The sequence below is a fragment of the Ursus arctos genome, unplaced genomic scaffold, assembly GCF_023065955.2.
Source record: "Ursus arctos isolate Adak ecotype North America unplaced genomic scaffold, UrsArc2.0 scaffold_12, whole genome shotgun sequence".
Classification (NCBI taxonomy): Eukaryota; Metazoa; Chordata; class Mammalia; order Carnivora; family Ursidae; genus Ursus; species Ursus arctos.
Genome location: NW_026622786.1, coordinates 58419014 through 58444652, shown reverse-complemented (window position 1 = coordinate 58444652; position 25639 = coordinate 58419014). Strand labels below are relative to the sequence as shown.

The window sequence follows — 25639 nt, the reverse complement described above, 5'->3', positions numbered from 1 at the left end:
CTTTTTTCTAGGACCAAATACTCTTAATGAACAGACAGATGGGTTGAGATAGCTAGAGATAACAATATTTACCAAAGCTTTCAAAGAAAATTTCACTATGAGAAATTTTAAATCTTGCCCATTAAAATATATTCATCTGTTCAAGCTCTCTACATCACTAGCAATGCAAAATACTAAATTCTGCATAGGCCTAATTAAAATACTCTAGAGCATCAGAAGTTTTAAAACAGTATCTAAAATATAATTCTTCCTTACCACTGATCCAAAATGTAATTCCTAATTTTCAAATAGCGTTCTGGTGTTTTAGCTTGGCGCCCCTCAAAAAACTCAGGAATTGCTTGTTTTTCTTCTTCTTGAATGGTATTTCTATCTATTTCTACTTCTTGTTCTGGTGGCTTAAGCTCTTCTTCCTCACGGCTCTCCTCCTCCATTTGACAGGAAGAATGAAAAAGCATTTCATTATCACTCAAGTCTTTCTGAACCGCACAAGGCTCTGGAGAAGGCAACGGCCTGGCATCATCTATCATTCCATTTCCATCATGTTTTTCAGAGTTTTTCCTCAGTTCATTACATTTCTGATCATTTAATTGAACTGATTTTTTGTCACTAATGCTCTGTTTTTCTGTCCAAAATTTACTTCCTGAGCTTGAAAGTGCTTCCATCTCTCCCTGCTTTATATTCTGAAAATACTCCTTGGAAGATTCAGATACAGAACCTTCCTGGTCATAAGCAATAAATTCCCCTTGACTGGTTTTATGACTTTTACTATTAGGAATGGTTAATAAGACATCATTGCTAGGATTCTTTTGGGGAGCTTGAGAAGTCAACTCATCTGCCTCATCTGTGATGTCTACTTCTTCATCGTCAGATAACTTTTCAATTTTTATAGCATTCAAGTTAGGATCAGCACGTCCCCTTAAACCTGATGGCGTCCATGCCTTTGTCCCTTCATCTTCATTTTTAATCTGAAGATCACTGCTGCTCTTCTGATTTGGTGTTTCCTTCTCTGGACCATCTAATTTTACCTTATTAAAAATCAAGATAAAATCCCCATATTAACATTTAAAAATTTAACCACTGGCACATATATAATAAATACAGTATTATTAAACTGAGTACATGTCAATAGTAAATTATACCTTTATTGTGTTTTTCTTCTAAGGATTTACAACTGCATTTTAAATGTAAAATATCATCATTTCAAATTTCTATCCCTATATTTGACTCGTTCATGGCCAGGTGATTTTATTAATCAAATAATCATGACCTATGACCTTGTACAACTACTATTTGTTCTTCAATATTAAGTTTAAAACAGGACTCTGTCTCAGATCAACCACAGAGAATGAACCAACAACTGTCATACTAAGGTATTCTTTAAGATATTATAATATTTTTAATGGCTAATTTCTTAGAATGTCAGATATTTCAGCTGATTATTTTTTATAATGCTAAACAGCCCATTATTTAAAGGAATCTATGTCACATATCTTTATTTAGTAAATTAAATTCATCTTTCATTTAAATACAGATATAATAGAAACAAACTATTTTTCAAAGGTTCATTTAATGTTGCTCCAGTATTATACAGCTTATAAGGCATGAAATTATCTCCCATATGTACTATTACAGACATACATATCTAGTCATAGAGAAGAAAATGACTATCAATGAATATAAATGATTTGAAATAAAATCTTCACATACATGGTTTTTGAAAAATTTTGTACGTTACTGGCATACCCAAGGGATGACAGCTCCTAGAAAGAGCTTACTTACAGATCCTGTATCACAGCAGAATCCCAGGATCTAGTATTTGAGGTTAACTGGCTTACTATGTAGAGAAGAATAAAAGGGTAGCAGGAGAGAAAAGGAGATTTGGACACATGGCCTGGAACAGCCTTTAACAACCTTGCTATTTACTTGAAGTCTCCTGTTTTTACCTTAAAAATTCAGATAAAATTTCATATTATATTTCATACGAATGTCTCTTCTAATATCATGATGTATCCTTTCACCCCAAGTCTGAGTAAAACTGACACCCCAAGATGTTCTGCATGTTCCAGTCTGAGAAGGATGGGGATAGGAATAACCAAGCTAAGCTTTATTCTCTTCCAGAATACCTTAACCTTGCCAGACTGCCTTGAATATGCGTTCGCTTGGTTAAAGGGGGAGCAGATGATTGATGTATAATGAATCCATTCCATTCTTTACTTCCTATGCTCAAAGGATACTAAGCTGTATAAATCTTGTATACACGACAAAACCCATTATTTGCACTGAAAGAAAACAGCAAATTTCACTTAAGACCCTGTCAAATTCTATATAATCATGTTCCCAGAACTCAAGCAGAGAACATACTAAAAATTTCTAAATATCAAAACTACATGGTTGAACACAGCACAGATCACTTGACAGATTAAAGAACTAGACCATGACTATGCTTTTCTGAACTCTGCAACTTACTGAAGTTTTCATATAATTCTTCATAAAAATTATAAAAGTTTCATTGTTATTAAACAGATTTTAGCATCACGTTAGCATTTGTGGTCCCTAAGCTCTAATCATTACTAAAAGCTACAATACAAATCTTCAAACAGAAGTTCTGAGGCTACTATGATGTCCCGGGTGCCTGAAGGACGAGGCCCAGCAGAGAAGTAGGCTAGAGCCACAGACCGTGGAGTCCTGAGAATGTAGTGGAACCTGCTGCCATGAAGATGGAGCAGGAACAAAACGTTGAGCAGGACCCAGTCCAAGCTTTTGGAACATCCAACATCAATTTTGCTATGAGCTCTAAAACTCCAAGTAAAATCCAGAAACTTCCCCTGCCTCTCTTGGAGGTAAACCAGGACAGAGGTAAACTCCGTGCCCAACATGGGGCTTGAACTCACGACCTCGAGATCAGGAGTAGCACGCTCTGCCGACTGAGCCAGCCAAGCACCCCTAACAACGTGCATTTTCAAACACCATTCTAGAGCTCCTGGGCTTGTTTTTCCAGACTGGGTCTTCTACTCGCATATTGAAAAGACTGGTTTTTAAGTCAAACTCTTCTCAGAATTTACAAATAGGCATTTTGCTAATAAAAGGAACAGTAATAAAAACAGAAAAAGCTACAATGCAAATCTTTAAAAAGAAAAGATATTTCCAGGAAACAATGATCTCTAATCTCAATACTCAAAATACTTAAGATATAATTAGAGATTTTTGAAGATAAACATGTGTTGAGTACTTTATGAATATAAAATACTTTTACTACAATCATTTTACTTTTACTACAATGAACATTGATATTAATACCCGAATTAAAGCACCATTTTTGCTTCCTAATTTTATTTATTGCAAATATTATTACTAACTAGGATATTTATATCCTGCTTACCTTATTTTTAAAGTACTGCCTGGCATAACTCTTAACTTGTAAAACAGTGCGACTTCCAATTAGCTTTGCAATTTTGGTCCACCTTCGGCCAAATTTAGCCTATGTTATCAAAATGGAAAAGAAATTGACTTTGATTAACTTACTTGTTAATATTCCAAGCAACTGCACATTAAAAAAACCCTAAAACAACAACTCATCTTTATTTATCTTCTAAAGCACACAATGAAGCCTCATATATAAGCTAAGACTCTTAAAAGCAAAGCCCACACTCTTTTGGAATCTCGACTTCTGAAAACTGACCGAAATGATTTAGAAATTAGTTTTCTTTTTACAGCTATCTAAATGAAGATCCACACTTTCATGTACTACTAACAGTATTCATATTGCACATTATGATGTTCCAAATCTAAAAAACAAGTGCCTGAAAAAGAGGCAGGTTACATTTTCATTTATAGAATCAACTGATTATGTTCTGACACTAATTTCAAAGTATCTTTTTTTTATCCAGATTCCATCTGCCACAATATCCATTACCTGTCCCACAGCAGATACTTTTACTCTACACAGGTATCACAGAAAACAGACTTCGAAGAACGAATGAATCACAAATAAAGCAACGTGCAACCAACACCCCCCTATACCCCTGTACTGTTAAAGGCTTGTGCCCGCTAATGACAAAGCTGTGATGGGGAAAAAACTGAGACCCTGAGGGAGCTCTGGTGTTTTCTGAAGTACAGAAAGGAATGCGATATAATTTTAAAGCTAAAAGGAAATTTTAGATATCAAGTCCATTATTTGATATATAAATCTTCACATTATCTCCACGATTCAGGGAAGGTGATCCCAGGGCCAGATTTACAGGACAGGTTATGACATTTACAGGTCATGACTTATAGCGGCAAATCATCTTCAAAACCTGATCCAAATGATAAATTAATTAATACTTATTTCTGATATTCATGAGAAAATCTGACATGCAAACAATTTCTTAAAACTGAAAGTATTTCTAGGAGAATTCTTAGTAAATATAAATTAATTAAGAGTGTTATTAACTAACACCTAGCTAAGATCAACCTACTGAACAATTAGTTATATTCATTGTGGGACGAAGGCAAATGAGTAACTTCATAGAAGCACTTTTGGACACATCAAAGATCTAGACAGAGTATAACCAGTTGGGATTGTAGGGGCTTGAGCATTATGAAAATTGGAGAGGGTACACTAAAAAGAGGAACAAAGAAAGCACTCACCAATTTCAAAACAGAGCAAAGAGACAGTTCTATGCCCAAAAGTGAAGGAAAAATTTTCCTTCATCATTCGGTACCTCATAATTCCCTTCTCTAAAGCCTGAGAGAATTCAGTGTATAAGCAAACTCTATTAATAGGTTAAAAAAGCTGGGAATACAACCAAAAGTTCCATGTAGTTTTGTGGGAAAACATTCTAGGTTTAAAGTATCTGTTTATGTGTATAGATAGATACCTACATATGTATATAAATAAATACATATTGGCATATATAGGGACAAATATCTCTGGAAGGGCACACAGAGATCAGATAACAATGGTTACCTGAGGCAAAGAGAACTGAACGCACAGACAGGAGTGATAGGGAGACTTAACACCTATAACTTTAAATACCCTTTGAAGTTTGAGCCATGCACATGTACCCCTATCATTACCACAAGTGTCAACAAAAACCTAATAATTCACAACCCATTTTTGTGTATGTGTATACAAACACAAACACATTTATACATACAGCCTTCGGTAAGGGGCGAAACACCAAAGTAGTCAGCAATCTTAAATAAGTGACTGATTAATTAAAGTTAGGTTATAAAAATGATAATCATGCAACAGAATGAAATAACAATATAAAAAACATCAACAGTACAGGAGAAAAACCTCAGGAGGAGATAAAACCTTCAAGATAGTTTGTTTATATAAAGACACCACAAATATTTAGATGTCACGGCAATGTCTATAAAAATACAAATACATTTTATTTCTCATCATCTGTAGAAATGTAAACAGTGACATTTCAATTCGCATTCATAAAACCCACATAAATACTATTTAAATATCCTATATATAATATACAAATATATGTAATTTCAAAATTAATTAGTGTTATACTGGGTAACATGTACCTTAAAGGAAAAGATATAACTTACTCCTAATAATTAGAAAAAAATTTTCTGAATATTTTCTTAAAAGTTTCTTCATATTAACAAGAGAATTTTCAGAATTACCAATGGGCATACATTTTTTTTCTATTATGTAACTTCTGGATATTTAAATAGATCTCAGTGAAACATTCATGCAAAAGAAATGTTTCTGGTCTTCAACTATACCCACTAAAAAAATATTCAGACTGTGTGCACAATGCCAAATATCTGAATAAAAACGAACTCAGCTAATTATGCAGACAGTTCCAAATATCAAGGGTTTGTTGTTGTTGTTTTTTGGGTTTTTTCCCCAAGAGAAAACATCAGATAACTAAATAATTTTGCCTTTTAATCCAGGTCATTGATATATACAGAGCTCAATATCTTGGGTTTTATTATTACCAAAAAAGGGGGAGGGATGAAAATTATCTAAAATATTGACCCAAATCTATTTTAATATTTTAGTAACTTAGATATGAGTTAGAAGGAATTCTTTTTTGCATGAGAGACTATGGACTCCGAGAAACAAACTGAGGGCTTCAGAGGAGAGGGGGGTGGGGGAATGGGATAGGCTGGTGATGGGTAGTAAGGAGGGCATGTATTGCATGGTGCAATGGGTATTATACGCAACTAATGAATCATCAAACTTTACATCAAAAACCAGGGATGTACTGTATGGTGACTAATATAATAAAAAATACGTATTATTATTAAAAAAAAAAGAAGGAATTCTTTTTTACTACAAACATCATCACTACAGAAAAACTAAAGACGTGATCATTAAGAGAAATTTCTAGTCTCCACAAATTAACCTTATAATTCTATCAATACTGGCTTCTAGAATTATTTTACTATAAATTAAAAATTGCTCTATTTACCAGCCCTTGTTCAAACAGCTCTTTTTCTTCTATCGTCCACTTTACTGAGTAACTGGCTGGTTTTGTAGGAGAGTGTGCCCTGAGGGGAAAAAGAGGAATTGCAAAAAAAAAGTCTGAAATGGAACATTCCATATTTATGCAGCTAAAGGTTATAGATAGCCATAGGCTAAATTCAGTACTGTTGAGTCTAAGAGTTAAAAAAGAAGAAGAAGGCTGCAGCCTCTACCTGGGGGGCAGATTTACCCTGTCTCATATACTTCTCTAGCTCAGGATGACAGGAGCCCCAAAGAAATAATGCTTGGGTCTGAGTGAAGATAACACTAAAAGACATCAAAGGAAGTCAATGTGATAACAAACACGCTTCCTTAGACTGGACACAAAGCAGCTGATGTCAATACGTTTCCAAATCCTGAAAGGCATTTAAGTGTTTAAGTTGGCTCCGGAAATATTATCTCTTTGATTCTTCCGTATAAATCTATGTAAATATCAAGACAAAAAAGAAGTAAAGAAACTATGGCATTATGTTTATTACTTTTGAAATGCAGTCCTTAAGAAATTAAAACATTTTGTGATGAAGCTCATTAATTTAATTCAAGCAAACCATTAATCTTCTCATTAACTTCTTTGTTTGTTGTTATTTATTCAGCAAAATGCAAAAGCCAAAGTTGGCTCAAGGCTCAAACCCTTGGCAATGGTAAATCTGTAGGTCTACCCTTTGAGGGATCATAAACATGAAAGTATAAACACTAAATAACATCAAAATTTCTTCAATTATAGGGAAAGGATATTTATAAAATAGTTAATACTTGATTTCTCAAGATAATTTTTGAAAGCCACAAATTCAAATTAAATTTTTGTTTGAAATGAGTGAAAATTAACTGACAAGGTAATAGAAATCAAGCCAATTCCTAATATATTAGACAGCAGCTTTAAAAAATTTCCCCACAAATCCCTAGGAAACCATCTTTTCCATAATCCAATGGAATAGCTTATATAGGACCATAAAAGAAATTATGACATATAAATAACATCATAAAATCATCTTGTGGCATTCCAATAACTGTATAAGAAATTTTGATTTTATATTTTTGTACAACCTAAGGTCAAGAGTTTTTCCACAGGCCAACTATAATTTTTTAATTCTCCTATAATTTTAAAATATAAAACACAGAAGTACATACATGATTTTTGCTGTTTTCTGTAGACTGCACCACATGAAAAACAAAATAAGGAAGCTTGTGAACAAGTTTTTAAAAACACAGTTCAGACTTTTAAAAGTATTAAAAATTAATTTTACCTCTTCATATATTTTCTATCATCTTCCTTTTGATCAAGCCAGAATTTTTCTGGAAGTGATTTTTTAGATAAGTAATACCTGTGTAATTATTAAAGAAACTTTTAAAACAATAATAAAATCCTATCATTTTTATGTGGCTTATATTAAGTAGGCACTCACATCCATGAAAATCATACTTGAATCCTAGCTAAACTTACACTTCTTAAAACCTTTTCCAGATCTGCAAAAATTATGATAAAAATATTTATGCCTCACAAGGCTGTCATATGGATTAAATATTACATGTGAAATCACACGAACATAGCACCTGCACAAGATGTGTGCTACATAAATGTTAGCGTCTCCTGTATCCCCTACTAGAAGTGGTCTTTCATTTAAATCATTTTTCCTAAAACATGGGGAATGTAATAGATGAATTTGATTGGCTGTCCAGGATTAACTGGGGAGTACGTTTTTCTAGTTCTAAAGCTAACATAAGAGTTCAGGGTGTTCTCCACATTAATACAAATAACTCAGGTCAAATCTACCACGGAGCTTCCCTCTGTAACTTCTTAAAACTGGCCTACTGCAATACTCTTCAATTAGTCTGAAATGTTACTCCCTTAACAAATATTGACTGTATGTCGTGTATGTCAGGTAATATGCCAGGTACAAGGAGCTGAGGACAAAGATATAAGAAAAGATTCCTGTCCTCTAAGAGCTCACAAAGTTGTTACTTCATTATTTCTGCTTCTAAATCTGGAAGTGAACCCGTGACTACTTAAGTATTCATTAATTGAGACTTGCACTGTTTAATGTATTAGCCAATACCGCACGTAAACAGAATGTAAAATACCTCAATGTCTTTCTGTCGATTAAATGTTGAAGTATTATTTTAAATATACTGCGTTCAATAAAATATCTTATTAAAATCAATTCCACCTATTTTAAATGTGGCTACCAGAAAATTTTAAATGGTATATGAGTTTTGCACTATTTTTCTACTGAAAAGCAATGATCTAGGCTATAGCTGTGATGTTTGGGGAAAGTAAGAAAATAAGAAAGCCTAAAAGGCGTTAGTTACCCTATGACAATTAAAGGTACACAGACACTTTGAAATCAACACAGCATTAACTGGGAATAAAGGGAACAGAGAAATTCTGGCTTAGAAAGAAGGTAGATATCCATAACATATAGATGAGAGAATTAAAAATAATCCACTATTTATTAGACTATTATTAATACTTAAAAAAATCATAAAATCAGAAATCATTTTGTTCAATCCTTTCTTTTTACATGTAAGAAAATGGAATCCCAAAGAAGTTAAGCTGCCATCACCAAATAGATAAAAGAAATAAGGACAAGAAGCTAGTGACTAAACTGTGGATAAAGATCTACAACTTCTGAGGGAAAAATCTTCATCCTGCAGTGTTTGTTTTGTGCTTTTTACTTAGATTCCTCCCACATAACACCTGTAAATTGGTGGAGTAAGAAGTGAGAACTTTTACATATTCTAATTGTGTCCCTGGGTAAATTAACATCTCTGGGTTTAGCTTATAACTGTAGATGGAGGCTCGGACTAAATGATCTTGGACATGGACTAAAGGTTTCACTGATTTAAAACGTTCTATAATTTCTACTCAGCATTCAGACAGTATAGAGGTGGCTGACAAAAGAAACTCAAACATATTGAGTTAGATCTTAGACTGTGCAGTAAAACAGAAACAGAAAAATAAAATGCTGCTTGTTTCACAGGTAGCTAACACATTATGTAATTGCAGTCTGGGGCCAAATAAGGTTCATCTAGTAATAACAGCGGTCTCTTTCGTAAGTCTTGCATTTATAGATTTTTAACCCGGAAATCTTTACTTTCCTCACAATCATTAAAGGATACTCTTCTTCCAACAACATCTTCTCAATCACAGCTCTGTTCTCTTCACTGATGGTGCTATCCAGAGTCCAAGGCTATTAAAAAAGAGTACAGTTTTCTTTTTATTTACTGCTTTTTGAATTTATCTTCTATGTTTTATTAAATGAAATACATAATGCAATTATTATGAATAATACAGCTACCATTTACTATGCAGAGACACTGGATTCCCACAATAACACTGAGATAGGTGTTACTACTTCACTGATGCATCCACTGCACCGCAGTGTTTCAAGTGGAGGAGTAGTGACATGACACACAAGACTGCTGGGTTCCAAGGCTCAGGCTCTTACCCATGATAAAGGCATATGGCTATCACATGTGAGATGTATCAGGGAGCAAGCATGTTGCTACATATTTCACCTATTTCCAAGTCACCACACTTCTTTTTTCCTTTAAGCCACAATCTCTCCTTAAATGATCACACTCATTTTCAACTCTCAAAACTTAAAAATTTTCAGCTCAGGTCTCTTCCCTAAGCTCTATCTAGACTGTTACATCCAATTGCCCACTCCCAATGTCCACTTGGTTATCTAGCAGGCCTCTCAAAGTTAACATATTCAAAACTCACTAATACATACCTTCACCTGTTTCTCCTTGTGCTTCCAACTTTGTAAACAGCATGAGTCACCTAGTTATTCCACCTAGAAATCTAGGAATCATCCTGGATTCTCCCCTTTTTTCTCAATCCTGTATCTAATCTACCAAGGAGTTCTATGTCCAAAATATAATTAAGATCTATCCATCTCTGCCACAACCTCAGGCCAATACCAGCAACTCTTGCTTAGATTACCACAAATGTTTCCTAACTGGTCTCTCTGATTCTTCTCTTGCTTCATACAAGCATGACAGAGCTCTGGTCTGCCTCTCCAATCCTGTCAGAGCTGCCACTCCCCCCTTTCCCGCTATTTTCTAGATACTGGCTTTCAAACAGAGCCTTTGTGCGGCTATTCCTTCTGCCTAGAATGTTTTTCCTCAACTCTTCACATATCTACTCCTCTCTATTACTTTTCAACTTAACTGTCACCTTCTGTTTCCTTTATCTTTATCTAAAATAGGTTCCCCACCCTGTTACTCTCAGCCAGCATCTTGGGTTCTTCATGGCCTATACTTAATTTGTCTACCTATTTATCACCCAACTCCCTTTGAGCATACAAGCAACCTGAGAGCAAGACTATGTCTGTCTCAATTACAGCTGTATCCCCCAAACCTGGTCTAGTGTCTGACACACAGTAAGAATTCAATAAATAACTGCTAAATGAAAGAAATGAAATGAACCCTGCAATGATCCCCATCTGGTAAGTTGTCAAGCAAGGATTTGTACCTAAATCTAGCTGGCTCCAAAGTTGTTTCCCAACAGATCATTTCAAAGTCAAAAGAAATAATAAGCTTCTTTTATTTTTAAAGTTAGAAAAATGTTTCCAGCATATTACCTCTGTAACTGCTGCAAACCAGCACCAAGTAAAAAAGAGGTACTCCGGGCAATGAGTAATAACTTATGCACCTGATATTTTTATAAAATACTTACAATAAGACCATTCTCAGTTCTCCACGATGAATCAAGATAGTGATCTTGTAAAACAGATGCTGTATTTTCATCACTTCTGTAATAATTAAGAAAATGGGTAAAAAGGTGACATCATACCAATTAATAAATACCATTCACACAACACAGGAACTAGCAGGGTATAGATGTTAAGCAAATATTTCATTCCCTTCTTCCTTTAACAAACAAAATTCACACTGCAGAAATGCCTACTCTATTTCTTTAACCTATGGAATATAGAGTGGCTTTAAGCCACCCTATCTCAACTGCAACCAGCGAGTCTGTTCACTTCTTCTGTTTCCCAAAAATAAACAACTTCATGAGGAAAAAAATACCACAAAACAGCAACCACAACATGCTCTATGGCCATGAACCAACACTTCAGAGCTCTTTTGATGAGCATCCATATGCATATAGAATTCCATTTTACAATCAATTCTTTCAGTTATATCTAAAGCATAAAAGCCATCAATAACAGCACTGCTCTGAAAATGAAAAAAAAAAATAGATCAAAAAGCCAAAATAGAAAATACTCAAGACAATAAAGTAAAAAGAATTTTTTGATGTTTTAATAACAATTTATATAATAAAAAAAATTAACTTGGGTTATTTGGGGCCTTTTCTATGTCCATGGGGGATTAAACTTTGTTAATTCTCATTCCTTTCACTGAACTAATAAAAACTCTCTAAAGTCATGTTGTTCACTACTTACACAAAAAAAGCTGAGTAGTTAAGTTTTGGAAGGCCCAATCTTTGATATAATTAAATTCAATATTTGCTTTTTTATATCTTAAAATTATAAAGTTTCCTAGAAAATTACTGACTTTTCCCAGACCTAGTCTAGTTTTAAGAATTTTGTACCTCTTAGACTGCAAAAAGGTTTATACTTTTGAATCTTCAATTAGTTCTACGGTTGTTATAATAAATTGTGGGACTAATGGACTATCTACAATAAACTAAAAGCAATAATTTCTCTCAGCTGTTGATGGCAAAAAGTTTTAATTCAGGTGTTAACTCTGATTTGGTAGAGGCTGCCAGGAATGCTAAATAAAGTTTTCTGGTACTTGTATCGGCAGGAAACGAAATCTTTGCTTACAGAGGTCTGCCAAGGGTTCAGGAGGGGGACTAGTACCACTTCAGGTGATTTTTTTTTTTCTTTTTTTTTCAAGATTTTATTTGTTTACTTGAGTGAGAGAGAGAGAGAGAGAGAGTAGGAGAGGGAGAAGCAGACTCCCCACTGAGCAGAGAACCCGACATGGGTCTTGATTCCAGGACCCCAAGATCATGACCTAAGCAGAAAGCAGACACTTACTGACTGAGCCACCTGGGCACCTCTCAGTTCAGGTTTAATGTCTTTTTACAGTGTTCCTCAATAAGGATTAGCAACTTCCACAATTCTGGTGTATGCACCTGGACAGCTACCTGAATCTCCATAGGTAGCATAAATTAACATGCTTAAATCTTAGCTGGAAATTCCTCTCCAATCTGCTACTCTTCCATTGTTCCCTATCTCAGACAAAGGATATGTATCCCCCTAGTTGCCCAAGCTAGAAATCTGAGCCTGCCCTTATTTTCCTCACAGTGTACACTGAACTGGTTGCTAATTCTGTGGCGTTCTCCCTTTTCAAATCCAGTCCTTCCACTATATTCATGCTGACCTCTGAAGTCCTGTAGTTTCAGAGCCACTTTTCCCGGGTAAGTGTACAAGATAAAGCTAATATGCCATCCACTTTCCCTTCTTTATCTTTTTCCACTTATCCCCATCTGGCCCATACCTAAGTTTTACTGTGTCTTACCCAGTAAGAATGTTAGTTCTATGAGAGCAAGGAGTTAGTCTTATATCTGCTATATAGCCAGGCCCTGGCATGGAAAAGGTACTCAATCAACATTTGTTGAATGATTAAATGAACAAGGTAGGTGGGGCATGGATCACCCAGGTCTGTAGGAGTTAGGGAATGAGGATTTTCTCATAAAGCAAATTAGGGATTGAAGGGAATTACATGATGAGATTTGGATGTAAGAAAGACTGGTCTAACTTCAGTAAAGAATAGAGGGGGGCCAAAGAGATAAGGAGCAGTTAAGAGGAAGTGATTATATACATACAAGAGAGGTGACAGTAACTTAGACCCAGGGAACAAGCAGTGTGAACAGGAAGAAGTGAATACATTTGAGAGGATACTCAGAATCAATAGACCTTTACCAACTAATAGGATAGAAGGGATGGAAAGAGAGAGGTAAGGAAAAGGGATAAAGTCTCTATCTGTGCCTTGAGTTACTGGGAGGATGGTGCCATTTATTGAACTAGGGAACTTGGAGGCAGATGGCAGGTGTGGTGGGAAAAGTTTATAAGCTGAGATAGGTGCTTACGAAACATCCAAGAACAGATAGATTCAGAGAATTAGATAAATGTATCTAAAGCTCAGGAGACAGATTTGGGTTGTTGACAGATATGGAAAACATCAGCATGTATTAGGTGGAATTTTAGGAAACCGCCATTTTTCTTACGGTCAAAAATGGTTGAACATTGGCAAAATTTTACATGATCCAACCTAAAAGATAGAAATTTAAGTCTTGAGAAAAGGTATAGCCAGGGTCTGTGTGGTTAGTGAGAAGTCTTACGACAAAACCCCTGGGAACCCCTTAAAGGACAAGCAAGAGAAAAGGAAGATGAGGAGGAAAGGTAGAAATGAAAGGGAAACCAAAGTTTCAATATCGCCTTCTAACTTTGCTACCTAGAACTTAGCACATACTTAAAAGTGTGTTTTCAATTAATCCTCAACAGTTCCACAGATGTTATCACTAGCTGTACCTACACACTTCAGGGGGCACCACTCACCAGAATATAAATGTTAATGATGCTCTTTGGAGCTGGGTAAGGCAAAGGCTCTGACCATCAGGAACCAATAACCTTTGTAATCTGGCTTGCCTAAGTCTAAGATGATCATAGGTGTCACCAGTAGACTTAAGGCTTGTGCACAGTAGTAACAGAAAGGAAAGAAAAAGAGAAGGCAAAAAAAAAAAAAAAAAATTAAAAACGATCAGAAAAATCAAGAAGAACCGATGGAAAAGGGGCAGAGCCGATGCTCTCAGATGATCCTTTGTGTTTCCAAGGCCAACTCACTTCTCTCTGGACTGCAGATACCTGTCCCTGCCCAGTTATCACACAGACTTACTGTGAAAAATAAAGTAAATCATGCATGCAAGAGCATTTAATCAAGATTAACTTGATCTACACAAATGTGAACAATGGCTGTTAATAAAAGTTCCCTACTCATCTGTATCACTTTGGACTGCTTTGCCCAAAGGTCTGGGAGAGAATGACTATATGAATTTAATTACTCCTCACATTTTTATAGTGCTTTAGAGTTCAGTAGAACTTTAAACCCATTATCTTAATCCCTCAGGGCAGGATGGGTATTGTTCTCCATAATTTACAGAGTCCCTAACATTAGGTTGGACTGTATGAAATTGCCTTTTTGTAAGTTAAAAATGGTCTAAGATTGGCAATTCCACATGGTTCATTCAACCTAACAGACTTCTAAGGAGGTTGTTCATGTTTACAAGCAACATAACTGGCTGAGCTCAGAAGTAAGGTCTTTTGATTCCTGACCAGTCTAGGCCTCTTCCAATTCTAAAAGGTGACGGGGAAAGCACATTTTAAAAATAGTATGTATCAATTTCTTACTTGGAAAGCAAGCAAAGGGCTAGATCTCTTAAGCTGGAAGATGCTGCTTGAAATCACATGGGCCTGTTCTGCAGGAATCTGTATTAAATAAACTCTGAACCCTCGCTAGCTGTTCACAATCATCTCCACGAAGGTAAGGAGATGGTGAAGAACAAAACATTTACCTAGCTCCAACTGTATGCTACAGCACATCCCGTAATTACTTCATTTGATGTTCACAATAACCATATGCGGCACATACCATGACAGTTTCACATGAGCTGTCTGAAGATCAGGCATATTACGTGTCTGATCCAAGGTCACACTGCTAGTAAGTGACAAGGCCGGACAAAGCTGGAGAACCAGAGCTGTCCAACTCTAAAGTCCTGTCCCCTTCAAGACAAGCTGCGTCTCAGGAAGTTTTTCACAACTAACCCCACGTGGAATAGGAAATCTGTCAGTAGGGATGAAACGACACGCCCAAGGTCACAGGGCTTACAAGCGATGGAACAAGGAACCCTAAGCTCAGGTCCCGTTCAGAGGCAGCCCTTGTTCTAGTGACTGTCCATAGGGGGCAAGGGGGCGGATTCTGGGGTGGAGATCATAGAAGAAGGAATCTAATTGTTGGACAGAGTTCAATATGCTAGACGAAGTCGGAGCCCTCAGAACTTCCCGGTAAAAGGTGAAACAGCCATCCGATACCAGCCTCGGGTATCTACGCCCTCTGGGCTAAGGAGTAGCTTACAAGCGGGATGGGCGCGGCACCTCCCCGGCCGCCAGGAGACCCTGGCCCAGCGGATGGTCTTCCTCTCCCCTGTTCCTTGCCGAACCCGCAGCCTTTCCAGGGTACTCTCCTCGCACCCGCGCTCCTCCCCATCCCTGCGAGACCCGGTCTCTACGCCTCACCCTGGTTGTGCCGCGGCTGGCACCACGTCCCCTTCGATATCCACATCCGCCTCTTCAGCCGCCATGATGGGACCTAACCCCATCCGTCCTCCCGAGAGATCCCGCGAGAGGTGGAAGACTTGGGGGCGGGGTCGCATGAGTCACGGGGCGGAGTTGAAGCCTCGTCCAGCCCCTTCCGCGAGGGGGAGGCGGGGCCTTCAGAGAAAAGATCGCCAGAGTACGCTGAAGTTTGGACCTTCGGACTTTTGTTGGTGTGTAAAGACCTTAGGAAGTTGCTCAGGCTTGGGCTTTGAAGGGATAGCGCTCTTGGACCAATTCTTGGTTCTTCACTTTTCTCATTGATAAAATGGGGATAATAGTAAATATCTACCTGGAGTGCTGAAAAGATCAAAGCCAGACCTGCTTTGAACTGTGAAAAGTGGCTGGTTCTCTTTTCTTTATTTTTTTTTTCTTTTTCTTTTTCTTTCTTTCTTTCTTTCTGTCTTTCTTTCTCTTTCTTTCTTTCTGTTTTAAGGAAAAGAATCATTCAGCGATTATGTGAAGTACTAAACAACTTCTATTTTAAAATTCGAAAAGCATTTAAGAATGTAACTTACTTTATAGAGATCTTTACAATTAATTAAAAATTCACTCATGAGAGTGACCATTGATCTTTAGGATAACCCAATGAGGACTGTTATCATCAGTCACACTTTGCAGATGAGGAAACTGAGGCTCAGAAAACTGAAATGACTAACAAAGGATATACAGCTAGTCAAAGATAGAGCCGGGACTAGCATCAGGGTCTTTTGACCCTGTACTGAGTGCTCACCCTCTACAAATCATGTTGGCAGGATAAACACCATTTCTCTCAAAGAATTTATGACTTCTCAAGAAATTAGATATTGGCCTCGAGTAGCATTTACTAGCATTTATTGCTCACCATATTGCAACTGTTCATTCACTTGTCTGCCTCCACCATGAGACTGTGAATTCTTTAAGGACAAAGGCTGTATCTGCTAGTCCTTATACTAGTCCTTATCCCAGCAACATTCAGCTTGGTGTCTGACACGTCATAGTTGCTCAATAAATATTGAACTGATGAATGAATGAATGAATGAATGAATGAAACAATTTAAGTGTGCTCAAAACAGCCTTCTGTCTCAGGCAGCCTTTCTGCTGTTGTACCTCCTCACATCACTTTTTTTGCTAAATTTGTACAAAGAACAGAGGACAAAATGACCAAATTTAACTGAGATATCTCTACAATTTCATAGTATGTTCAAAGGCATTTTCAAGTGATCATATGTTTAGATTTTTCCCATCTAAATGAACTTTCATAATTATTCCTAGTCCCTTTAACTTTAGTTATTTATAATATCTAACAAAAATTTTAATTCATTATGATGCTCTGCTTTCCATAAACTGAAACTGAATGAATGTCAGAATAATTTTAGAGCAGAAAGGGAGGAAGATGAATTACAAACAGAGAGGATGGGTCAGGACTAATATGATCGCCTGTCATATCCCGGATATTGTGTAAGGTAGAATCACTTTTGGACCTCCCAAGAATCAGGTAAAGTAAATATTATCACCCCACCCCATCTCCCATTTTAGAGGTGAAGAAACCAAAATTCAGTAAGCTATAGTTAGGTAGCTGAGTACTAGAGGTGGGATTCCAACCCAAGTCTTTATTCCTCTATACTTACTCTATTATATTTTAATTCACAACAAAAGGAACGGGGCCTTTTGCAATACTACATAAATTAGTATTTTCTCATTTGGTTTAAGAATAAATCATCAGATAACTTTCTGATTTCTTTGAGGTGCTTAAATCTAGAAAGTGTATTTTGAAGGTTGGAAACTTAACTTGGATTTACAAATTCCTTTTCAGTCCCCCATTAATACACTTTATTTCCTTCATTGATCCAATTTGCAAGAGGTGCCATACCTGTAAATCCTCACAAATATTTTTAGAGGAACATTCAGTCAAGAAAGTGTCTGACTCACATTTTAACTGCACTGTGTGTGAATCCATCGGAGAGACAATTTATTCATTTCATTTCTCCCTATTCCTGGTGAAAAAGATCACTGCATTTTTATTGAAAAAGCAAAGTATAATTGCAATATTAATCCATAAAAAGCTGGCATGTTAGCGTTCATGCTAATTAGCTCAGATTTGTAAAGTGCTTTAAAAGCAGGAACTGTCACACAACTGCTCACTAATGTTATTGTTACATTATGATCCAAACTGTCGACTAAATGATTGCCAGGGATTCAAGAGTTCCCATTTTAAAAAGAAAATGGCCAGTGAGCAGGGAGGAAAACCACTTTATCCATGCAGAGGTGAGATAATAGGTGAGTGCAGACATAGACTTAGGGGCTCCACTTGGCAGGCATTGGTTATGGCTTGAATTGTTCCAGGAAAACAAGCTGCATTTTATTTTATTTTCCCTCCCCAGTTCCCTGAAATCACATAAGGTAGCTACTGAAAAAGCTGTTCTCAATATGTTGTAAGGAACGTCTGCCAATGCACTTACATTTTAATTACAGTAATGCTACGTCCATCTGACATTATGTGGAAGGGAAAGAAAAGATGCCAACCTTAATGAGCTCCTACTGTGTGACAGGCATTTTACAGACATTATTTCTTTACAGCCCTTTGAGGTAAGGGATTGTTATTTTCACTTACAGACATGGTAACTGTGGTTCAGAAGAGTTCGGGGATTTACCCAAGGAACTGTATTTTATCGTCGTGTTCCTGACATCATGCTGTCTTAGGTTAGGTTCTAATGGCATCACTCAGGGTTGCATTATTCCTTCTCAGCAAGCCCCAGTGGAAGGATTATGGCTCTTTCTCAAGAGCTCCAGGAGAATGGGTGTTGGTGGCCGGGCTTTGGTCACAGGCCATCCCAGAAGCCAGGTGGACTCAGTTTCACCAGCACCACGTGGACTAAGGAGGCGTGGCAGTTCCCCCGGAGCAAAATTAAGGGTCCTGTTTCCAGGGGGAGGAAGAATGGATGCTGGGTAAGGAAAACAACAGATGCCCGCTATACTGTTCTATGTTGCCATTCCCCTCTGTTCCCTCAGGCCTTTAGTACAATCTGTTAACAGCTACAGGCTTGTGTTAGCACTACACCGGGCATATGACTCAGCACCTCTTGACGGCCGCTTCTTCATTTGGAAAATGACCTATGAAATAATCTCCTCCAGAGGTAAAATTCTTTGATCATGTTCTTGTTCATTTCACAGACATTTCTGAACACTGTCACGGGCAAAACGGGGATAGAATTGTCGAAGTTTGCATGGGTTTGTATAGGGTTGGCTGCTTAGTTAAGTATGGACCATAAACAAAATACTCCCCCTGCCTGGAATGTGCAACACTTCCTGCGTTCCAGGCCCACTGGCATTCAGGGGTACTCTGCCTTCCGTGCTCCTTCCCCCTTCTTGTTCCCTCTGAAAGGGCTGGTTCTGTCTCAGCTTTGGTCAACTGTTGCCATTTTTGAACTCTGGCTCAAAGTTGCCAGGTCTTCTGATTTTTTCTTTTAAGACAAGCCAGAAATCAAGATTAATTTGTGAAAAACTATTTATTTTATTTTTTTTAAAGATTTTATTTATTTATTCGACAGAGATAGAGACAGCCAGCGAGAGAAGGAACACAAGCAGGGGGAGCGGGAGAGGAAGAAGCAGGCTCATAGCAGAAGAGCCTGATGTGGGGCTCGATCCCATAATGCCAGGATCACGCCCTGAGCCGAAGGCAGACGCTTAACCGCTGTGTCACCCAGGCGCCCCGAAAAACCATTTAAAGTTTTAATAAACACTATTGAACCAAACGAACACGTGGGCTACATCTGACCTGCAGTTTGTGACTGTCGCCTTAAATCCTTCTCTCCTACTACATGTAACATTTCCACGTTCTTATTTTTTCACAGGTCTGCCTATGGCACTACTAAAGTCTTCTTCAGGACAGGGAACGTGTTTCTGTTCCTCTTTGTATCCACCGCACCTAGCTACAATGCCTGGTACGTATAATCAGTGTTGCTCATTGAATGAATGAGTGAATCAGCTAGAAAAAAATAAAGCCAGAGTTTTCTTTTTTTAATTGAATACAGAAAACTTACTTTATAAACACATAATCAATGGATATTTTAAAGAAGAACGATATAAATATGTATATATACACATACATATAACAATTGTATTATGATCCTGACAAAAAATACACAATCCGATAGAGAAAGGAACAACTATAAACCTAAATAGAGTCCCAAAGTCCCATCTCATTAGTACAGGAGAGATGTATGAAGTTTTATTGCCTGCCTATTTATAGTGTACGCTGCCTATATTTTGGAGGGGATTAAGGGGAGGCAGAAGGCAAGTCACCAACTTGAGGGAAAATTCATTCTGTATTGATTCTGAAGGGCTGTGTAAAATGAAACGCAAACCTGTGCTGACTCTCAGTTCTAGAGCTCACACATGATTGAGTGTGTGTGCACAAACTCCAGTCCAATGTCCTTCCCTTTGTTGTCTAGGTAGCTCCCTTTCTATATGAAAAGTCAGCTTCAGCGTTATGCCCTCATCTTCCTTCCCATCCACACAAACCCCCTTCTCTGTGACCCTAGAGCCACAGTGCATGCTTGTGTTGGAGGGCCCAACACTCTGGCTGGTCATTGCCTCCACACTAGCCTGGGACCTCCTTGAGGACAGGGATCATGTCCATGTTATTCACACCTAGCACATAATAGGTGGCCTACCAATGTTTGGATGAACAATATGTCCTCTATATTAGGAAGCATATTGTTATCTCAAAGCTTCAAGATATTCGTTCAATTCAGTAAGTGTTTACTGAGTACCTACTATGTGCCAAGCACTATTCTGCATGCTTAGGATATATCAATAAATAAAAAAGACCAAGTCTCTGGGGCGCCTGGGTGGTTCAGCCATTAAGCGTCTGCCTTCAGCTCAGGTCATGATCCCAGCGTCCTGGAATCGAGCCCCGCATCGGGCTCCCTGCTTGGCAGGAAGCCTGCTTCTCCCACTCCCACTCCTGCTTGTATTCCCTCTCTCGCTGTCTCTCTCTGTCAAATAAATACATAAAATCTTAAAATAAAAAAAAAAAAGACAGTTTTCTACCCTGACAGAAGTCACATCCTAACAAAGGGGAAGAGAAAATAAACAATAGACATATTAAATTAATTAATTATATATTTGTTAGAGGTGATTGAATGCTATGGAAAAAGGGAAAAAAAATTAGAGCAGGATATGGATCCTGAGAGTTCAGAGTGGTGGAAGAGTGTAGGTTTTGAAAAGGGGTTCAGCATAGGCCTTGTTGGGAAGGTGGCATTTGAGCAGAGTCTTGCAAAGCTGATGTCAGGAGAAAGTGTTCAGGTGGAAGAAACAGCCAGTGCCAAGGCTCTGGGTGGGTGTGTGCCTGGTGGTGGCCAGCATGGTGGAGGCAAGTGAGCAAAGAGAGAGCAGGAGGGGAGGAGGCCAGGTAACAGGACCAAGTTTGTAGAGCTTTAGGTGTCATCATAAGGACATTAGTTTTCATTCTGAGTGAATCAGGGAGTCATTGTTGGGATCCACTGAGATTAAAGGTGGATATTAGCAATACGAGTTCACTGAAATTTATTTAGGATTATATACTGAGTGGTTGATAACATGACCCCAGTGATATTTCTTTTTGTCAGGTTTCCTGAGGGAAAAGATCCCACGAAATAGAACTGGTACATTTGTTAAAATAATTCCTTTTTCCCAGGATCGTGGATGAGTACTTCTTTGTCTATGCTGATTTTTGTCTTGAGTCCACTCATTTCTCCTTTTTCCACACTGCATTCTAAGTTCTCATTTGAGCAGTCCTATCAACCACTTGAGAAATAGACTGGCTGCCATAACATTTCCCATTAATTTAAAATGTGTGTTTTTACCGCACTGAGGGGTCCCAAGTCCATATGTTACTTGCTGTTTGCCCTGCTGGGTTCAGTAACCTCTGAAGTGAACAAGATCTTGTCACCAAGCTAAGAAATTTATACTCAATATATAAAGGGATCATTACAAAGCAACCGAGCAAAGGCCATGAGGCAGAGGTCTGTACCTAGCACCACGGAGGTCTGATGGGGCAAGGCTAAGTCTGTGCCCTCTTGTGCTCTATCTCTCACCCTCTCTAGATCACCTTTTACACCAGTGATTGCCATGGCAACCAGCGTCACACAGGTGTAACCTGACAGCACCACACATCTCCTACTCTCCGCACCAGAAAGTGCACTCATGCACAATCTGGGAAGGCAAGGGTGTTAACACCCCACAAGACAACGGTTGACCAATGGGGAGCAAATCCCTGTAGGATGGAGCCCCTTTGTTCACAGAATGGAACACTTGCTCTTGAGTTGACTTTCCCTCCTTTACGTCATGCTCTTTGCAGTTCTCCTTCATAATTCTTGGGACTACTTCCCAAATAAATTAGTGTCTGAAGCCCCTGGTCTCAGACCCTTCTTACCTGGGGAAACCTAAGGTAACACAGTGAGGTTAGGCTTGGGTTTTGAAAGTTGAGCAAGAGCTTTCCAAGTATAGAGAGAGGGAAAGTGCATTCCAAGCAAAAAAAAAAAAAAAAAAAGGCAGGAACAAAGACAACGAGAATGAGGCAGGGACACCACAAGGCAGGGCTAGGGATTTATTTGCAGCAAACTACTGTGGCTGAAACATAGGATATAGGAAAGATAGGAGGAGGAGAAAACTAGTGGGAAGCTTTGTTCATTGAGAAATACCTGTCAGATACACTAAGCTGAAAATATTGAAAATATGTTCCCCCAACATATTTTCCCCATATGTTCCCCCAACATCTTTGTTTCTCATAAACATTCACGTTGTTGTAGGGGCATCTGGCTGGCTCAGCCGGTAGGTACAGTGTGTGACTTTTGATCTCAGGATCATGAGTTTGAGCCCCACATTGGGCACGGAGCCTATTTAAAAATAAAATAAAATGCTATTTAAAAAAATAAGCATTGTTCTTCATTTCTGGGAAATGAATGGCCCACAGACTTAGTAGTAACTGTGAGCCATGCACTCCAGACAAAAATGAATATTTGGATGAAAGACCAAGTTCTAGAAAATAAAACTGTTCTTAGTATGCATATTAGCAGCAGCTATGTAAAGCAAATTTTACTGTGACTGAAAGAGAGGAGATCCTAAAAAATTTCAAGGAAGCAAAGTAAAGAGAAATGAACTGTATAATATCCATTACTATTAAAGTTATATAAAACAGCAATGCATTTTCATTGTTTTATTATTATGAACAAGACAATTAACAAGGGCTTTTGTGTAATCATTCCTACCTTATTTGCCATTACCCATTAAGGACTTAACTTCTTGAACTACAAATACTCTTCCAGGGAGGGATGGTACATTTCGGTTTGAAAGGAAATTTTAGACCTCTCTTTTAGCACTGTCTATGTTCTGTCTTATGCAATAATTACCATATTTCATTGAATCTAAACTTCATTGTCATGGATAGTAAGTTATTCCATTATTTTATGTGCCATTAAGAAAGAAAAAAACCACTGCCAATTACATTTTGACTTGTTTATTTTAAGATTCATCCTGTTTACAGAGACTTGAGGAAATAGATCACTTGAAATTGATGCCTGCAATTCCATCCCCACCCCCACCCCCACCCCCCACCCCGCCCATTGTTAGCTCCGGGATGGGAGGTAGGGTGGGGAAGTGGGGACAGTGAATTGACTTGTTCAACTTTGACTCTCTCTAATACTTGATAGAGTTCCTGGTACATGTATGGTTGGTACGTGTTCAGCAAATGTTTGTTGAATTAAACCGAACAGATTTCTATGTATCTTCACCCTCTTTGACATAACGATATTTCATGGGATAAGAATTTCATCATCCATCTCAGAACCCTGCAAAGTGTCATGAAATAGACCCGCTACAATTCAGTATCAACGAAAATATCATATTACTGTCTTTTTGTTCATACTGACTAGAGAATAACTGTGTGTAATTTTCCACAATGTGTTTCATGTATGTTTGTTCCCATGCGTGGATTATTTTCTATCACATTCATAAGAAAACCAAGGACCTCTCTAAAAAAAATTGTTTAGTTAAACATGGTAGTAAAAATAATTTTGACAGTACAGATATTGTGTTAATTATTTACATGTGAGGGTGTGTTTGAAAGGCCACATGCTGTCCCTAACTCTTCTAACCCTTTGAAAGGATTTACTTTGATAGAAAAAATTGGACATCAAGGAATTATTCATATACATTTGCTGTGGTTTTCATTTAAGACAGGAAGGGGTTTTTCAAGGTTTTCCACGCTTTTATTTGATTTAATTTCATGCTCACTAGAGCCCATTTCCATCACAGTCACCGGCACCTTGAACTTGCTGTAATTTTCCTCTGTTAAGCAGCCCAGATGATACTCAGTAAGATTCTTGGACTCTAAGCCCCATGTCTTGGAAACAGACTTCACTGAATTAGTGAAGATTCCAGGGCATTCTTCTTACTGACCTGGTTAAGCCTTTGAAAATATACTACGGCCACTAGGATTTGCAGGCTTAGTGGACTTGCCATAAAAGGTTCCAGAGACCTTGGATGGCTCCGGTGCCTGGGGTGCAGTGGTTACACCTCATTAGCCCCAGAGCGGGGGCTGCCTTCCCCACTTTCCCCTGTGGTCTACATCTTCCCATTCTGGCTGTGGGGCCTTAGGAAGGCAGCAGAGTCACTGAGGTGCTCCCCAGGGGAGTGCAGACAAACGCACACCCACCCTGTGCTCCACTCCACAGGGATTTTGTCTTTATTTCTTCTTTGTCTGCTCACTGAAGAGTTTTGGTGGATTCTCTGAATGGCAGAGGTGATGTTTGCTGGAGTAGACAGTGAACGGTGGAGTAGAAAGTGAACAGGACGGAATTGTAGCTTCACATTTACTAGTGGGGTGCATCTGGAAGTACTTGTTACTGGGTCCCAGTTTCACCATCTGCAATGGTGGGTAAGGATCCTGACCTCAGAGGGCTGCTGGATGGATGAAATGATCTGTAACAAAATGAAATAAAGATAAAGGAAGTGGACGGGTGAGCCAGGGTCCATCGGCGCGTAGTAGGTACTTAACAAATCTTGCTGCCTCAGGCTACAGCCAGTTGAGGTTACCGAGGTTACCGTGCACTCCATACACGCCAGACTGGTTTTGACTTTAGCATCTGCTGTAGGTCTGTGTTCAAAACAGCCCTGCCTTCAAACGGGCACTAGCCTGCCTGCAAGGTGTGGCTAGGACCACCAGGGACCAGCCTTTGCCACCGGCCCAGGGAGGAGGGCTCTGTGATTTCTGGTCATCACGGCTCTGCGGCTCTGCGCTGTCAGCTGCCGCGGGAGATGAATATCTTGGTCTTGTTGCTTACTTTACATCGTGCGTCCCTGCCCATGTCCTCCCCACTGCATGAGTGAGGCAGGCAAACTTTAAAGCTGCACAGTGATTAAAAACAATAATCTGGGGTCTAATAATTCCCTTTCAGGCTGTGCAAACAGGAAGGTTTAAAATCACACAAGAACGATTTAAGGGAAAAGGCACACTTGTTTCTATTCCCGGCAAACATAAGCAGCTAGTGGGTCTGGTTTTAACGATATTTACTTTCAGAAGGATCCATTACCCAGAGAGAGTATCTGTGTCCAGAATCTGCCAACAGGAGAGTGACTCAGGGCAGCTCTGGGGCTCAGAGAACTGAGAAGCCAGCTTTTGATGTGCCTTAACGCATATGGCTGGGCGCCATCCCAGGATTCCAAGTGAGGAAATCCCTAGTTCCTTTGTTTCCTTCCCTTCAGACTTCTCTGCTTATACCCCGTCTTCTCCCTTCCTGTATTTTCCCTCAACTCTTGCTCTCCTTTCTCCATCTTTCTCCTGCCTCCTCTCTTT

At 38.4% G+C, this 25639-nt stretch overlaps 1 protein-coding gene across 8 annotated transcripts in view; it reads right to left on the bottom strand.

Moving 5' to 3' along the window:
* Positions 1-15842, bottom strand: part of MYSM1 (Myb like, SWIRM and MPN domains 1) — a 42752-nt gene extending 26910 nt beyond the window's left edge. For 7 of the 8 annotated variants that reach the window (XM_026497985.4, XM_044383829.3, XM_026497986.4 and 4 more), the window contains exons 1-8: positions 15745-15842; positions 11157-11232; positions 9593-9663; positions 7720-7797; positions 7604-7627; positions 6423-6501; positions 3380-3478; positions 256-1025 (exon numbers count right to left, since the gene is read on the bottom strand). In XM_026497985.4, coding sequence (XP_026353770.2) covers positions 256-1025; positions 3380-3478; positions 6423-6501; positions 7604-7627; positions 7720-7797; positions 9593-9663; positions 11157-11232; positions 15745-15827 — 1280 coding nt within the window. In that variant the 5' untranslated portion in view covers positions 15828-15842. Of the gene's footprint in view, positions 1-255; positions 1026-3379; positions 3479-6422; positions 6898-7603; positions 7628-7719; positions 7798-9592; positions 9664-11156; positions 11233-15744 lie in introns of those variants that run through there. The other variant, XM_044383833.3, reaches the window with a different exon arrangement.
* Between the last annotated feature and the right edge of the window lie 9797 nt (positions 15843-25639).